The 17,371-nt window shown below is 55.8% G+C and overlaps 2 protein-coding genes across 56 annotated transcripts in view; one reads left to right on the top strand and one right to left on the bottom strand.

Moving 5' to 3' along the window:
• LOC106509605 (uncharacterized) overlaps positions 1-5,836 on the top strand; it is a 126,443-nt gene extending 120,607 nt beyond the window's left edge. For 4 of the 6 annotated variants that reach the window (XR_014839098.1, XR_014839096.1, XR_014839101.1 and 1 more), the window contains one exon: positions 4,669-5,836. Coding sequence is in view for 1 of the 6 variants with exons in the window: in XM_085015062.1 (XP_084871188.1) it covers positions 4,716-4,743 (28 nt within the window). In the remaining 5 variants the exon portion in view is untranslated. The remainder of the gene's footprint in view (positions 1-4,668) is intronic. The other 2 variants (XR_014839103.1, XM_085015062.1) reach the window with 2 other exon arrangements.
• Positions 1-17,371, bottom strand: part of ABLIM3 (actin binding LIM protein family member 3) — a 128,618-nt gene that overhangs the window by 26,506 nt on the left and 84,741 nt on the right. For 11 of the 50 annotated variants that reach the window (XR_014839073.1, XR_014839067.1, XR_014839066.1 and 8 more), the window contains 8 exons: positions 16,297-16,368; positions 12,664-12,819; positions 11,284-11,313; positions 10,673-10,802; positions 9,928-10,026; positions 8,630-8,677; positions 6,521-6,655; positions 5,001-5,065 (listed from right to left, as the gene is read on the bottom strand). Coding sequence is in view for 23 of the 50 variants with exons in the window: in XM_085015036.1 (XP_084871162.1) it covers positions 5,001-5,065; positions 6,521-6,655; positions 8,630-8,677; positions 9,928-10,026; positions 10,673-10,802; positions 11,284-11,313; positions 12,664-12,819; positions 16,297-16,368 (735 nt within the window). In the remaining 27 variants the exon portion in view is untranslated. Of the gene's footprint in view, positions 1-5,000; positions 5,066-6,520; positions 6,656-8,629; positions 9,794-9,927; positions 10,027-10,672; positions 10,803-11,283; positions 11,314-12,663; positions 12,820-16,296; positions 16,369-17,371 lie in introns of all 50 variants that reach the window. The other 39 variants (XR_014839069.1, XR_014839063.1, XR_014839086.1 and 36 more) reach the window with 10 other exon arrangements.

Raw genomic sequence — 17,371 nt, 5'->3', positions numbered from 1 at the left:
AGACTTGTACTCTGAAAACTGTAAGACTCTGATGAAAGAAATCAAAGATGACACAAATAGATGGAAATATATACCATGCTCTTGGATTGGAAGAGTTAATATTATCAAAATGACTATACTACCCAAGGCCATCTAGATTCAATGCCATCCCTATCAAATTACCAAGGACATTTTTCACAGAACTCGAAAAAGAATATTTTGAAGTTTGTTTGGAAACAGAATACACCCCAGGTAGCCAAACCCATCCTGAGAAAGAAAAATGGAGCTGGAGGAATCAGGCACCCTGACTTCAGACTATACTACAAAGCTACAGTAATAAAAACAATATGGCACTGTCACAAATACAGAAATATAGATCAGTGGCACAGGATAGAAAGCCCAGAATTAAACCCATGCACCTACAATCAATTAATCTATGACAAAGGAGTCAAGAATATACAGTGGAGAAAAGACAGTCCTTTCAATAAGTGGTGCTGGGAAAACTGGACAGCTACATGTAAAAGAATGAAATTAGAACACTTCCTAACACCATACACAAAAATAAACTTAAAATGGATTAAAGACCTAAATATAAGACCAGATACTATAAAACTCTTAGAGGAAAACATAGGCAGAACACCCTCTGCCACAAACCACAGCAGTATCTTTGTAGATCCACCTCCTAGAGTCATGACAATAGAAACAAAAATAAACAAATGGGACCTAATTAAACTTAAAAGTTTTTGCACAGCAAAGAAAACTTTAAACAAAACAAAAACACAACCCACCGAATGGGAGAAAATATCTGCAAATGAAGTGACTGACAAAGGGTTAATCTCCAAACTTTACAACCACCTCCTGCAGCGCCATACCAAGGAAACAAACAAGCCCATCCAAAAGTGGGCAGAAGATCTAAACAGACAGTTCTCCAAAGAAGACATAGAGATGGCCAAAAAACACATGAGAAGATGTTCACCACCACGCACTATTAGAGAAACGCACATCAAAACCACGATGAGGGACCACCTTACACCAGCCAGAATGGCCATCATCCAAAAGTCTACAAACAGTAAATGCTGGAGAGGGTGTGGAGAAAAGGGAACCCTCTTACACTGTTGGGGGGAATATAAACTGGTGCAACCACTATGGAAGACAGTAGGGAGATTCCTCAAAAAAAAAACAAACAAACAAACAAAAAAAACCAAAAAACCAAAAATTATCATATAATCCACCAATCCTACTCCTGGGCATCTATCGGGAGAAAACCATGACTAGAAAAGTTACACAAAGGCCAGTGTTCATCACAGCACCGTACACAACAGCCAAGACATGGAAGCCACCTCAGTGTCCGGGGACAGAGGAGTGCATCAAGAAGATACGGTACACACATAGAACGGAATAGGACTGCGCCACAAAGAGAAGGAAGTAATGGCACTTGCGACAACATGGACGGACCTAAAAGTTATCAACTAAGTGAAGTTCGTCAGACAGTGAGAGACAAACGTTATATGCTATCTCTTATACGTGGAATCTAAAAAAAGGATACAGTGAACTTATTTGCAGAACAGAAAAAGACTCAGCCTTTGAGAAACCACGGTTACAAAGGGGACAGGTTGTGGGGAACGGGTGGACGGGGGCTTGGGATGGAAAAGTTGTAAAAATTAGGTTGTGATGATGCTTGTACAAGCATACGTAGAATAAGAGTCACTGAATTAAAAGCAGAAGAACTCTCGCTCCTATAGGAGAACCTCTCCAATATAATTATTTTCCAGTTTGTGGGGTGCCCACCTGGTGAGTATGGGATTTGATTTTATCTTGAATGTGCCCCTCCTGTCGTGCTGTTGTGGCTTCTTCTTTGTTTTTAGACATACAGTATCTTTTCCGGTAGACTCCGGTCTTTTTATCAGTGGTCGTTCACCAGTTAGCTATGCTTTTGGTGTTTTCATGAGAAGAAGTGAGCCTAAGTCCTTCTACTTCTTACACAAGCTTTCGAAGGCATGATAAATTAAGCCCTAAAAGTCTAGAACCTAGAAGTCTCGAATTTCAGGTTTGTTGGAAATCTCTCACTGATATATAAAAGCAAATTAGAGAAAATACAGTTGGGAAATCAATCTTTAAATATCATTTAAGTGGCAGACCCGTTCTTTGGAGAATTAAAAACAACCGTCTTTGTCTTGCAAATCTGTACAAATCTGAAATGTAAATACAGCTCACATTAACCTGAGACGGAGCCCAATTTGCTCAATTACCTAAAACCTGAAACCAAGGAGGGAAAGAGCCTTTTAAAGCTCAAACTGCTAGGACGGCCCCCTCACCCACAATCTCATTCATAGCCTCCTTAAGGTTTATCAAGGACAAATACAAATCTTACAGGTCTTTTCCACAAATAGCAACGCCTTAGTCATCTAAGCAACAAATTTATCTTATCCCAAATGTTATTTATAAATGAGTAAGTTTATATTTAATACCTGATTCATAACTTTTTAGGGTGAAGCTATGAGATCTATAGTTATGTCTGTTTGTATGTCTGTGTACTCATTACACGTGAGATGTCTCTTTCTCCAGGAGAGAGTGAAATTTAAATTTATGAGAGAGCTCTATTTCCTAGATTTAAAAGTAAAGGCTTATAAAGTAAATAGCTTACGAAATATAAAAGAAACCAGAATAAATTTCAGGTTCATGTGATCAAGGAAGTAGTCGATATTAAAAGAATGTATGGTGACCTATGATCCTATTTGACCAAGGGTTTTGAAAACTTTTTGGTATTCTTTTAAAATTAAAAAAAGGTTGGTTTACTGGTGACAATACCAGATCCTTAGCCTGCTGCACCACAAGGGAACTCCTATTTTTTTTTTTTTTTTTGATGAAAGTTTCCAGGATAGGGGTCAAATCAGAGCTGCACCTGTCGGCCTACACCACAACTACAGCAATGCCAGATCCGAGCCATGACTGTAACCTACACTGCAGCGCATGGCAATGCTGGATCCTTAACCCACTGAGCGGGGCCAGGGATGGAACCCATGTACTAGCTGGGTTACCACTAAGCTGCAACAGGAACGCCTAACCGTGCCATTTTAAGTCTTGTCACTCATAGACAATTACTGTTTTACTCTGATGCTTTTGTAAAATGAAGATCTCGAAGAGAATTCATAAAAAGGACTTTCTGCTAAATACAAGTTTAATGGCGTTTAGATTATACTCCTCAACTGGGTGAGACATTTAGAAACTCTACTGAAACACCAGACGGCTGCGTCTCGATCTGCGGGAGTTAATTCCATGGGGTTGAATGAATTGATAAACACGATGGCTTGTATGACTTTTTCTGAAATATGCTGGTTTCTAGCCTGTTTTCCAGAAAACTGCCTCCTACCCTCTGGCCTGTACACGGTGATAACGCACATCTTTGTACACCACGATGGAACTGTCATCTGTCCCCTCTCCCTCGTCCTCCAGCATCTGGCTTCTCCTCTGGTCTCTCGTTGTTTTCAAATTACTTATGCCTTGCGTCTCTCTCCGCTGCACTATCAGCTTATTCCGTTGCCAGCTGTAACACGTATATCCTGGCAGTTTGTAAGACTGGTGACTCCTGCATTACCCAACGTATAAATACACCTCCAGCAAAATTAAGGATGCCTTGAGGCCAATGATGATATATACATATATATAAAACTCTACATAGAATAACTGTAATAGAGCAAGTGTAACTATGGGAAGAAGCATCAAGGGAAAACATTTCCTAGATAACAGCCTAGTAGGACAGGTGATCCAGAGACTTTTAAATTATCAAAAGGGCCTAAGCCAAAAAAAAAAAAAAAAAAAAAAAAAAAAAATCAGCACACCGAGTGGCCTAGCAAGAGAATCTCTGTGCGAGCTGCCGTCATGGCTCAGCGGAAATAAATCTGATTACTGTCCATGAGGATGGAGGTTCAATCCCTGGCTTCACTCAGTGGGTAAGGATCTGGTGTTGTCTTCAGCTATGGCGTAGGTTGTAGATGCGGCTCAGATCTGGCGTGGCTGTGGCTGTGGCATAGGCCAGCGGCTACAGCTTGAATTCCACCCCTAACCTCGGAGCCTCCACATGCCGCAGGTGTAGCCCTAACAAGACAAAAAGAAAAAAAAAAAAAAAAAAAAAAGAGAGAGAGAGAGAGAATCTCTGTGATCTAGAAAAGAGCCTTCCTAGTGCCAAGGGACAAAATCTGTCATGCAATACTTCCCAAATGTTGATTGCATTCATGACCAAGAGGAGGCGCTGTAAACAAAGGATGTTGTAGTCATCCAGCCGGTGCCCTCTGCGGCCACCCGAGGCGTGTGCCCTAGGGGATTCAGGGTGGACAAAAGCTGGATAGGCAGACCCTGGGTAGTTAAGGCGCACATTTTTAAAGACATGGTTTTCTTTGAGCCCAGACCTTCGCATCTTCCCATGCATAGAAAAGGGCTAAATTCATTAAGTGGAGATGTCTGCTTTTTCTTTAATTAGTAGCAATGTTTGTTTGTTTGTTTTCCACAAAAACTCATATATCCTGACTCCTCCCTCACGTCTTGGGAACAGTCCCTCAGAGCATCTGAGAGGCCGTCTCCCAGGCTTAAGTCCTCAGTGTGTCTGCTGAATAAAACGTAATTCTCATTTTAGGTTGTGCATGTTTTTCCAGTTGACCGTTTCTATGGTAATTTTATGTTTAACTTTTTGAGGAACCACAAACTCCCTCAGCAGCCACACCACCTTGCATTCCCTCCAGCAACACACAAGTCACTGGCACCTGCTGACCACGACGTGAGAAGAACCCGCCTGAGCATGAGGCCAACACAGAGCAGAGAGAGAATTTCCCTATGGCAATTTGTTGAGCAGCTAGATCAAGTCCTACCTGAAGCTGTTTCTACCAGTTGACTTTTCAGTTATGCCAAGTTTTGCATTTCTGTTTTCCATCATGAGTGAGTTTGACTTTGGCTTCTGTCCATCACAAATGAAAAAGCCCTCTGTGACACACCGTCTAAGCATCTCATTAGTGGCATGGCCGACTTACCTTCTGCATGCTGCGGTCAAACTCATCCTCCTCTCCTCCCGATGAGAATCTTCTGGCTCGGGGCACTGATGGAAGACGGACAGGATCAGTTCCTGCTCATGCTCCCCACTCAGCCTGCCCAGGGTGGAGGCATGGGGGTGGTTCAGCCTCAAAAGGCGGGGGTTTCCTCTAGGCTCTGCCACGTTCTAGCTGAGTGGCTGGAGAGTGCCCTTTGCGGAGCTGCCTCCATCCTGGGCCCCGGGTTTGGGGACACCCGGCATCCCCTCCATTCCAGGGCCAGAATGTGCAGGTGAAGCCGACTGCCCAAACCCAGCCAATAAGCCTCCATGGTGGGACTTCTCCGGTGGGAGAGAGAAGTCTTCTTTCTGCCAAGGGTCGGAGGTAAGCCTGGACCTGCCAGAGTTCATCTTGCCATGATGAAGGCAGAGTCAGCCTGAGGCTGGCGTCCCCCAACCCAGGGGACAAGCCAGGTCCTCTGGTGTCCATCACTCTGCACAGCCGCGCTGCACAGACTTGCAGTCTCTCGACCCAGGAAATCCCTGTTTCTGCTTAAGCCATTTGGATTCCTTTTTGTTCTGTGTGTAACTGCAAGAGTCCCCTCTAAGACTCCCCCCCACCCCGAAGCCTTCTGGTCGTGGTCCCTTTCACCTGTGGTACCCCTGACCACTGATGTCCCTGGGCACCGACCTCCCCTGAGCACTGATCTCCCCTGAGCACTGCTCACGACCCACTCTGGTCACAGTTGCCTCGTCTCATCACCTTTCTCAGTGGCTGGGCTCCCAGGAAGCTTTGTTCAAGATGGACATGCAGTTAATAAAGGTATGTGCCGAACCAAAGTGGCACTTAGTGAAAATTGCTCCCCCTGAAAGAAACAGCTGGAATGTCTGACTGGGTGGATGGCACCCGAGGGCCATTCAGACCCCTTGCATCTCCCCATTCTCCAAGCCATTTCCCACCTACGGCCAACGTGGCCTCTTACAAACACCGATTAGATCGTGTCACCCCTTTTAGTGGCTTCCTTTGTCTTAGGATAAAGACCAAAACCCTGCCCTCGACCCACAGGCCGTGGGGACTGGCCGCTCCTCCCCGACCTCCTCCCCTCCCCCTCTGAGCTCAAGGTCAAGCCGACAGGCCTTCCCTTCCCCCACCGGAGCCTGCCTCCCCAGCCGGGGTCCTCACACAGCGCTTCTTCGTGCTGCTGGCTTACCTGCTCCCCAGCCTTCCTACGGCAGCTGAGCCTCTGTCTGGGGAGCCTGTGCCCTCTTCCAGGCTGGCCACCGTGGCCACTGTGCCCCCTGCACCTGCTGTACATCACTCCCCTCCAGCTGCGACCTGCATCTCGGCCACAAGGGCAAAGACCTGGTCTAGTCTGCTTGCTCGTGTCTCCTGAGGGCCCTTGGCTGGTTCTCAATCCACATTTTCTGAGGGTGTAAGTGCATCAGTGTGGGCAAGAGTGGCCCTCCAGGTCCCTGGGGCAGGTGCCAGGGCTCCGACCTCAGCTCCCCCGTGGAGGGCAGTACCTTTCGGGGAGCCATGGTAGGTCCAGTACTCAGACTCCGCAGCGTAGTAGGGGTCTGGCGAGTAGCCTGGGCTGTACTTGGAGGCTTGGCTGATGTCTTCACTCGTTTTGCTCTTGGTTGCCGTCGACAGATCGCCTGCAAAGGGCCCAAAGAGAGGACTTAGGGGGAGGCAGCATGTCTTGGAAGAGTGTCCCAGACTCTGTCCCCAGACCAGCCAGCCTCCAGACCAGAGGGACGAGGCCACTTCCAGGCCAGTGTCTGGGTCGTGGAGCTCTGGAGCTGAAAGAGCACCGAGACCAAGCCTTGATGGATGGGAATCCAAACACCAGAAAAAAGGGCTCGCTCAGGACCACGCGGCAATTTGGGCCCAGCCCGGCCCGGCCCCCGGCTCAGGACTCCCTCTGCTAAGTCCACGGCTCCCCCAAGTAAGAGGGACTTGTCTCAAGTCCCAGGTGAGCCCACGCCCTTGGCTCCTCAGCCCCCAGAAGGCACATCTAGGGCGGGAAAGCAGACGGGGCCTGCTCGGTCAGCCAGGTCAGTCTCCTCCTCAGGCCCGCCCGCCAGGCCCTGCCTGGGGAGACGAGGCGGCCCGAGGGGCGCAGCACACAGTCAGCAGTGCTGGGGCTGGTTCCAGCTCTGTCACTTGGCTCAGCTGCGGCACTCGGCAGGCCGGGCCCCCTCCGCCTCGGCGTCCTCCGTCTCTGAGTCTCAGAATTGGTCTGCTGGCTGAGGGGTCATCCAGCTGCCACCTCCCCCCTGAAGGCCACCACCACACCCTCTGCGCCGTGACTCCCAGGCCCAAAGACTGACGAGAAGCTGGGGACACGGGCTGGGCGCGTCGTCATTTCTCTGGAGAGAAGCTGCAGGGACCAGCTCTGGGCTCGCGGGCCAGAGCGGCAGCGTCCTGGTGAACCCGCGGCGCTGAGCCCAGCGCGTGCAGATCCTCCGTGTGCTGGCTCCTGGGCAGCCCTGCCACCCCGGCCGATCTCATTCAGCCCGTTCTCTTGCCCTCTCGTCAGCACAGCCCTCCCTACCCCAGGCTCCCGAGCCACCTGGGAAACTCCACACAGTCCGGGGGGGTGGGGAACAAGGGGGCCTTTTCTGGATTTCAAGCCAAACTACTTCTGTCAGGGTTGGTGCCTTTCCATGGCCACAGGTAGACGTGCTCTGCTCAGGACTCACCTGGACCACAGCCCAGATCCCTTTTTGGTCACAGTGGTCAGGCGGGTCTTAAGGCCCAGAGCCCGTTTATACTCTGCCCCCACCACCAGCTCCAGGACAGCGCTGCTTCTGCCCAATTCCTTGCTCAGCCAGTTCTGTGCTCCCCATGTGATCCAGCCAGACCCCAAGTACCCAAGGGTGTTAAGGGCAGCAGCTGCGCCACTGCATCCTCAGGAGGGGAGCGCGTTCAGCTGCGGGCTTGTGCCAGAACCAACCGGTCTTGGTGGTGGTGCCCGAACTGAGCACAGACACAGATCCTGCATGAAGCCGCTTACAGGGCTGATGCTGACCACACCTCTTAGTGCTTCTAATCCAGGGGGCCGGGGGAGGGGGGCGCGGTAGTGGGCAGGGGATCCTGCTTTTAAACAAATCTCTTGGGTCCAGTTGGTCCACAGACTGTTCTGGAAGGAACGCTGAACGAGTGAGCGGGTGGATGAAGACACTCCCAGCTCCCCTCTCCCCCGGCCTCTGCTCACTCTCAGGACGTGCAGACTGAGAACCGAGAGAGCTGGGCCGGGCGTATTTCAAGTTACCTGGCGGAACTGATACAAATACCAACGGGGACTCCTTAGGTCGGGGTGGGGCCAGGAACCTGTACGCATCCCCCTGGATGCCAACAAACAGCCAGGTTTGAGGACCACTGCCTCAGAGTGTCACTCTCCCAGGGCCACGTGCATGTGACCAGGGTTACTCTGCCCACGGACTCGGGACACCACACGGGGGGGGGGGGGGGGGGGGAAGAAAGGGTGTAAGGGGTCTGAGGCCTTCCCTGCTCTTGGGAAATGACACCAAGTCCCTCCCCAGGGCCGAGGCTCAGCCGCCCCGCCCCCTGCCCCGCCCATGGCCCCGCCCACCACCCTGTCCCGAGGCCCCGCCCACCGCCCGTACCAGATCGCCTGTAGATGGGCGGTTTCCGGTAGATGTTACTTTCTCCAGCTGCCGGCGGCCGGACGGCCCGGGAAGGGACAGTGGGGAGGAGAGACAGAGACAGGAGAAAAGCACAGCACTTGGTCAGGTGGTCCGGAAGAGAGACGGTTAGCGACTCCTCCCGGGGCCCCCATCGTCCCCCCGCCGACTTCCTCTTCCGAAGCTCAACTCCAGCCTCCTGCCATCAGCTTCCACCAAGGGCGAGGGACCCAGACGGGGCTGCGGAAGGGACTCAGGCTTGAATGGTGGGCGTGCGGGCACGAGGCAGGCACATGCTCAGCGGGACCCCACGCAGTGGCCACGCCGCACTCCGCGTGCAGGTCCCCAGAGTGCTGCAGCCACAGCCACCCCCCCCCAAAAACAGACAGGATGGGACAGCTGAGGAAGGTGCGGGTGAGACGGCAGGGGGAGCTCCTGGGGAGGGCGGTGGGGGTGCAAACCTGACCTGGGGCTGGGAGACTGGGGTCCAGGCCGGGCGCCGCTGTTCACTCGGGATGAGACCCTGTTGGGGTCACCGGGCCCCGCCCCCTCCTGAGCTCCTGCCACCTCCGGCCAACCTGCCGGCGGCTGGCACAGGGTCAGCCTTTGGACTTGCTGTTCCCCCACGCAGGATGTTTCCCCTGACTTCTCTTCTGACTCGGATGAAGAAGCCATCCGAGGGCTTCCTCCGATAAGCCCTCACAGACCACCTTGCCCGCCTTCCCCGCCCTGTCTATCTGTGGCAAAGTCCCGTTTTACTGCAGTCGGCACCTGTCTCCTGAAGCTACCCTTTCCTCATCTGTCTATTCGTTTATTAGCTTTCTTCCCACAATTAGAACTTAAACACCGTGAAGGTGGGATCTGGGCAGGTTTGAGCACAGCTGTGACTGCAGAGCCCAGAACAACGCCTGGCTCTACAGAAGGAACGACACGGGCTCACGGAAGCTAAGTAACTGGCCCGAAGTCACAAGCTTATAAGCAGAATGGAGATTCGACCCCAAGATTTTGATGCAAAAGCCCATGACCTCCAGCGGGGTTACCGCTGTGTCCCATCCTGGCCCTCAGACATTCGAGGCGCTTCCCTGGGCTGCTTCTTGATGGTCAAGGCTGGTTCTGTCTAGGGCTGGACCGGGCCTGTGGGTGGAGCTGGGGGTGGGGCAGTGCGGTGGCTGGTCAGGGAGGGGCCCTCGCCCCCCGGCCTCCCCGCAGCGCTGGTGCAGGGCACCCGGCGACCCCACGGAGCATGCATCCACGCAGGGAGCGCCAGGCTGGCCGCCTACCTGGGATGTGAAAGTGCTTGGGAGCCTGGTAAGAGGTCGGAGTGGAGGACCTCACATCTAACTGGCTATGGTATGGAGAGCTCCGGCCACTCTCGGGCCCTGGAGCAGGCAGGCAGTGGTCCCCAGAGAGAACAGAGGCACAGAGAGAACAGGCATTAACGCGGTGGCGGTGGTCAAGCAGCAGTGAGGTGACGACAGCAGGGACGGTGGGGGGCTGTGCTCGCATGCGCCTGGCTGCACAGACAGACTCGACCCTGCTCTCTTGCTTCATCCACAGGCAGATTGCGTGGGGGCAAGAATCCACAGCACTGAGCTTCCGAACGGCGTCTCTGCCCCTCTGAGCTCCCCCCATCCCCCACCTGGGCCCCTCCCTTAATTGCTCTGCCCACTTCATCCCCAACCTCGAGGTGGTCCCCTGCTGAAGGCCAGGCCACTGCCCTGACGCGGGCCCTCTCGTTCTGCCCTCTGCAGGACAGGGACGGGGACGTCTCCTCCCAGCCAGGGTGGCTGGGCTGCCGGCCATACCCTCCGCCCTCCTGCTGCTTCTCAGTACCAGGGGCCCCCCTCCACCTTCCAGGGGCTTCTGCAGGGACGCACGGAGACCTGGCCAGTCACCTAGGTGGCCGCAGGCCTTCAGAGCCCGTGCTGTGATGGAAACATCCCCGCGTCTCTGCAGCTGGGGACATCAAGCTCTGCGCTGTCCCCCGGCTCTTCCTGTCCCTTTGGGGGCTTCCCCCTTCCTTACCAGAGCGGTAGTAGTGGTGAGGCGAGCGGGAGAAGGTGGGGGACAGGCCCTGCCGGCTGTAGGAGGGGGAGTCGATGTATCCCGGGCTGGAGGCCCGTCTCTGCCGGAGGTCCAGGTTCTCATAGATGTCCTGGGGGAGGAAGCGAAGCCGTGAGCGGGACCTGCCTTAGGGAGGCCTGCGACCCAAGGGTCTAGCAGGCGGGGTGGGCGGATGACGTGGCATCTGGGATTCCAGGGGCTGCAGCAGGATGCTGCCCTTCTGAGTGCGGGGACCCTCCCTGGGTCCCACACACAGCCTGCGGACAGCCGCGGAGACGGCAGGCCCTGCAGCGTCACTCAGGGCCCCGCGTGGAAAGGGCGTCAAGTCCCCACATCCCGGCCAAGGATCCCGGCGCGTCGGACAGGCCGCCTCTGGGTGGAAACGCACAGCCGGTTCCAGCCCAGCCATCTCTACCTCGAAGCCACTGCCACTTCCTCCAGGTCATGCCCCTAAGTCTCCCGCTCTCTGCCCGGGCTGGGGGAGCACCTCGGGGCTGGGGGGCATGCGGCGGGTGCTTGGTCGGCACAGAGAGACGCAATCGCAGTAACGGTGTCCCGAACCGTTTAATTACCTGAGAGTAGGGAGACAGCGTTCCCAGCGACTTGGAGGTGCGGTGCGAAGGCAGCGAGGCAGAGCGGAAGGCAGGCAGGAGAGGAAGGGACCAGAGCGGTTCCGTGAGGAGCAGAGAGGCCGCAGCCGCCTCGGCCCCGCCCCGATCCCGGCACATCGGCGGGGCTGGGCAGGAGGGGGCCTGGACATCAGGCCCCTTCTTAGAAGCAGGAAAAAGCACGTCCCAGAGGGGACGAGAAGGAGCGAGCATAGGGTCCCCTGGACCTAGGCTGCCCGCCACAGGCCTAGAGCCACTTCACGGCCCTTCCCGGTCCCTCTACCGGCCATGCCCCTTCTGTGGCTCCCAAGGACAGGGCCAGGGCAGGGGTCCCAGATGCTGGCCAAGCAAGGGCCAGGCTGGTGCCTCAAGGCTGGCTTGGCGGGGAGGTGCTGGGCACAGAGCACCCAGGCCCCAATCGCCCACGTGCTAACACAGCTCAGGTCTGCAGACTCTTCTGTGGCATCTCCTCAAGTTTAAACGTGGGCAACTCACTTAGATTTTAAAAGACACTCCTGAGCGAGACCAAACAGCTCTGGGGGCTGGCTGTGGCCGAAGCCGGTCTGCCGTCTGCGGCTTCACCAACACTTGGTGCCTTTTTCTGGTGCATTTCAGAGGCCAGAACCCACTGGGCTCCAAACACATGGAACCCCTTCGTCTTAGACAGGAAGGGGCAGTGGCGAGTGGGGACAAGGACACGGTCCCCACCGAGCAGGTCAGGGCTCCGTCTAAAGCTCCACCTGATCTCAGCTCAGGGGGCCGGGTGGGGTTAGACACCGCCTGGGATGTGGCCGGCCGGGGACCTCCAGGCACCTGCAATCATTGAACGATTTCAAAAGCCCGCTGACGCTGAGCTGCTGGAAGAGGGTCTTCTATTCTGAGCACAGGGGCGGACAGCCAGGTGCAATACCCTGGGCAGGGATCACAGACCTAAATGGCCACGGAGTCTGGCTGGCGATGAAAGCCACGGGCTGAGCATAAAATCTCTCCACTGTACAAGAAGCAATAGCTCGAGTGACGAGTGGTCACAGGTTCCCAGCTTTGATGTTGGGGTTCTCAGAAAAACGGTGGGGGCCGGGGAGAACTGGGGAGCTCATGTCCTGCTTATATGGGTGCTGCTCCCCACCTCCAGGGGGTAGAAATACTAGCATAGTGTTGCCCTGGTTTTTCAAGAAAAGCTAGATTTTGGATGAAATAGCTTAATTTTAAATGCTGACTATAAGCGCCAGTTTAAGAGTCTGGGGGCCAACACCATGGAAGCCAAGTCTCTGTGCTGGCGGGACTGGGGACCCCACGGGCCCGCCTCTGCTCCGGCAGCCCCGGAGAGAGGGCGAGACGCCGTACCTCGCCGTAGCCACATCGCTCCAGCATCTCGTCGGACGTGTATCTGGAATGAGGCTCGTAGGAAATGAGGTCGGGGCGTTGCACCTCATAGATGGACTTAACCTTGGGGAGAGCTGCCAGGTCCTTGTAATTAAGGATCTCATTGTCCACTTTAGCCTGAGGAAGAGGGAAAGAGACAGGAAAGACGCGGAGAGGTAAGAGCGAAAGGAGAGGAAACAAAAGCCAGGCCGGGGGAGCGAGCTTCTCCATGAGGCTGGAAGACGTGCGGATGTTAGGACAAGACCGACCCATCCATCCCACCAGGGCCGAGGGGGACCGAGCACGTGCTGTGAGTCCCGCGCCGTGTGGCCGTGAATGCCGCTAAGCGTCAGACACCCCCGTGTCAGTGTTACGCCCATTTCCCAGTCGAGGAAACTGAGGCTCAGGAGACTCTGTGGGCTGACTCCAGTCTCAACTGCACGGCCTGCCTGCCTGCCGACCCCACACAGAGGCGCCTCATTCGCAGCCTCCTTGAGGAAGGGGATGAAGGCGGCAAAGGCAGAACCAGCCATGACAGCGGATCGCGGGCTAACATCTGGGGACCATTTACAGGCCAGCCTCAGTCCGAGGAACCCTGGGTCCAATCCATACAACCCACGCCTCCCGCAGTACACGCTAGTAACTTCCTCCTCATTCTGCAGGAGGAAAAGGCACAGCGAAATCAATGAACTTGCCCAGGCGACACAGCTAACAAGCGGCAAGACCAGGATCCAAACCCAGGCAGTCTAGCCTGGGAGCCTGCTGTCCCCATTGGCCTCCATGGCTTACTTTGCCTGAGGTCAGCCCTCTAGGGCCGCCAGGACTCAGAGGCGCCTCCCCGGCCTGGGACAGCCCAGGCCTCACGGCTCCTGTCGCCGTGTCCTTCCTGTGACTGTGTCCCTGCCCTCAGCCATCCCGGCTTGCTGGTCATCTGGTTTCTGCTCCGGTCAGTCAGGATCTGTTGCCCATGACGACCGTGGCTCCCAAGGTCCTGAGATGAGGGGACTAAGAGAAAGGCCACCGAGAGAGTATCAGAGGAGACTGTGTTGGCCTGTAAGGTCCCCCGGCACCCGGGCCGGGCGAGTCCCAGGGTCACGACCGCCGTGGAAGGAACAACGTCCACGGGGACCTTAGGACCCTGATGTTTTAAAAGCCCTCCGAGGCCCTTCCGCTACTGTCCCCATCCCAGCCAGGGCACCGTCATGGTCACCGCCCACTCCTCCTGGCCCTGATCTGGGCTCCGGGGCCTCACACACTGTGTCACAGGCTGCCTGGCCTTCAGCTGGGCCTGGCTGGTGGGGCTCCGCAGACTGAGGCTGAGCAGAGAGGGGCTGTGGGGCCACCCTGCCCGGCCGCGGTGGGCTTGGTCCGGTTCCGGCTGCCCCTCCCTTTAGGCTCAGCGTGGTGACAGCCTCCCACTGGAGGCTGCATGGGGTCCGGGGTGTCCCCTGACCCTGCCCGCACTTCTGTAAAGGCCCCCTTCCTGCCAGCGTCAGACACCACGTCTGTAGCAACTTGGGGTGGGGTGGAGAGAAGGAACCTTCTCAGGAGAGTTCACTCGCCGACCTGTCTGCAGGGATGTCAGATCCTGACTTGAGAACAAACACGTATCTTACAAATATGTCAATATCCGTCTTGGCGCTTTACTCCAAGAGACCTCAAACATCCTAAATTTCCAGTTCCTCCTACAGCTGCTCTGTCTGCAGGGTTATAAACGAGCCTTAGGCCTCCAAGTCCAGCGACAGCAGAGGCTCCCAACACAATGAGGCAGGCAGGCAGGCAGAGAGCAGGTCGGGCTGGTCCCCGTCAAACACCCGAACGTGATTCTAGCAGCCAGTGGGCTGCGGAGCAGAGTTTGAAAGAACCTGTCCCCCCCCGCCCCAGCTCACTGGTCATTCTACTCCCGCACTGAACCTCCGCAGTGACCAGCATTAACCCAATCCTCAATCTTTCTGCCTGTTACTGAACCGCCCCAAAGTGGCCGGAGGGATTCTCTGCTCCATTTGGAGAGAAGGCTTGGGATGGTCTGATTGGAACACGGCTCATGTGACAGGGGCGGTCACTCCCCAGAGCAGCTGGAGGTGAGAGCAGAACAGGCAGGGAGCAGGTGCCTGCGCTGGAAGGCCAGGGGTACCTGTGCTCAGGGGAGCCCCCACCTGGGGCGCCCAGTGGCAGGTGTCCTGGCTGCTGCTGTTCACCTGCACCTGCACTGGGGCTGCTTCTCACAGCGGCAGCTTCCCGAGCCGCCTCCAGAACTGCAGGGTGAAGGTCACCAGGGTCTAACTCATTCCACAGGAGTCAGTGCGGGTCCAGGAGCACAGAGGGGACAGCCAGGGATGAAGGGCTTCCGCGCAGCTGTGTGTGTCCTGAGCTCTCGCATCCTGGGGACGCCCTTTGAGAGACTCGCTCACTTCTGTGGGTAACACTCCCACCTGCAGGCCCTGAAACTAAGCTCCTTAGCCTCCTGTGCCTGTCCCCATCCACAGGGCTCTTGCCCTGGGCTGGGATCTTCCGTGAGGACAGCCCGTGACCAAAGTCGCCTGTCTTTCGCGGGAGCCACCTGGCCGTACTGACCCGTGCCGAAGTTGCCGTCAAGGACAGCTTGTGGGTCTTTCTTCGTGGGAACAGAGGGAGAAAGGAAAGGGCACAGTCTCATAACGGGCATAAGCCAGGATCAGGGACCCACGCTGGATGCGGAGTGAAGTGATGGAGCCACGGCGGGCAGGGCCCCAGGGCTGGCTGCCTGGCGCCTCCCTGCGTAGCCTCTTAGGAGGGCGGGCAGGGCGCCTCTGGTCTGAGAAAGGCCGGGAGAGCCGGAGTCGGACCCGAGCTGCTGAGCCGGCCTCCCCTGCTCGCCGCAGGCCTCTCTGGCTCCGCTCCCCCAGCTCTGTGACCTTCCTGCTGTGTCCCCGGCGTGAGCGTCCCCCTCCTTCCTCGGCAGCCCGCTCGGAGCGCCTGCGCTTTCCCTCCCAGCACTTACTACAACAGTGTCTGATTATCCGCGGAATTACGGCGTCCGTGTTATGAGGACAGGCCGCAGGTGGGCGCCGAGCACCAGAGCCCAGCCCTGCCCGGGGGAGCCACTCCGTATGCACTTGAGGAATGAACCTACGACACGTCCAAGGGGCCTGTGAGGGCCTCTAACTGAACCGCTGTCCCTTCTGCCGCGTCCCCGCAAACGGGTGGCGTCTCCGGGTTTGCAGGCTCCGGGGAGGGAGGAAGCCCTTCTCCAGGTCTGCAAATCCCTCACGGTCGTGTTTTCAGGCTCTCGTGGCTTCTCCCCCCTTTCTGCCTCTTTAGGACACACCACCAACGCCCCACGCCATCCCACCCCGGCCGCCGCGAATGCGCCCTGCTCCGAATTCTCCTCTCGCCCCGGGAGGAGCACGCGGCACTGGGTTCAGGGCTGCCAATGACCACGACGTGACCCCTGCGGGCTCCGTGAGGGCAGCGCCCACGGCGTCCCTGTCCCCCACTGTCCCTCGGGACCTGGCCCAGCACCTGGCAGGTGACCGAACACACCAGCTACCGGCTGGAGGGCTGGCCTTAGACGCTCTTCCGTTGCCAGGCCTGGGGGTGAGTGAGGCCCGTCGGTGGCTGCAAAGGGATACGTACGCAGATGACTCGGTTGGGTGACCCGATGCTGGATCCCGGGGGTGAGATGGACGTTTCAGACGTGCGCCTGTGCTGGGGGAGACACGGGGCAGAGGTGAGAGCGTGCTCGCCCGGCGGGGCCGGGGGCAGTTCTTCAGGGAGCCCCAGCCGGCTGTTTCTACCCTGTTCTCTGCCCTTTTAATCAATGCCTGAGTATAAATGAAACCAGAAATGCACAGAGCTTCAGGCTGTGGCACAGATTTTTTTTTTTTTTTTTTTTACACATCTGTCATTGGCTACTTTTAGATAGGCAGTTACTCAGAAAACCTTTCATTTTGGCTTATCCCAGTCAATAACATATTTACTCTAAAACAGTAAAATTGGTATCATTCCTGAGCAGTTCATTTATACAAAATGTAAAAGTACTGATTCTTTCTACGGCGTATCCGCTGCAAACGACATTGAACAAGTGAGAAACTTCAAAAATCTTTTTCTGGGAGTTGCCATCGTGGCTCAGTGGTATTGAACCCGACTAGCATCCATGAGGACATGGGTTCAGTCCCTGGCATCACTCAGTGAGTTAAGGATCCAGCGTTGCCATGAGCTGTGGTGTAGGTGGCAGATGCAGCTCGGATCCGGCGTGGCTGTGGCTGTGGCTGTGGTGCAGGCGGGTGGCTGCAGCTCCGATTCGACCCCTGGCCTGGGAGCCTCCATATGTCGAGGGTGCGGCCCTAAAAAACAAACAAAACCTTTCTCCCAACAATGGGAATGATGGATGAGCTGCTCCCTCAACAGAACAGAACTGAGTTCTTCTTGCTACGGCCAAGAGGCTGTGCCGTGGTTAACCCTTCAGAGCCTGGAAAGCCAGGGGGAAACCCTGCGGCGTTAGGGCTCCCGACTCCCCGCTGCGAAGGACCCCGTCTCCTCCCCACCTCCTTTCCTCTGATTGAAAGCGGCCTGCGGCGACTCAGCAGCACTGGTTCCTGACGGCTGATCACGGACGGGTGTGACTCCGGGGAGGTGAATTCGGGCAGAGACGCCGGTAACACGGAGCCACAGAGCGGGAGGGAAACGGTAGCCTTTCTTTCCGTCTTCC

This window comes from Sus scrofa, chromosome 2 (genome assembly GCF_054392235.1).
Source record: "Sus scrofa isolate SSC_HxYL_T2T_F1_AM1 chromosome 2, Sscrofa_HxYL_maternal_Yorkshire_Landrace_v2.0, whole genome shotgun sequence".
Classification (NCBI taxonomy): Eukaryota; Metazoa; Chordata; class Mammalia; order Artiodactyla; family Suidae; genus Sus; species Sus scrofa.
The sequence above is the reverse complement of the archived record's forward strand: the minus strand, read 5'-3'. Positions and strand labels throughout refer to the sequence as shown.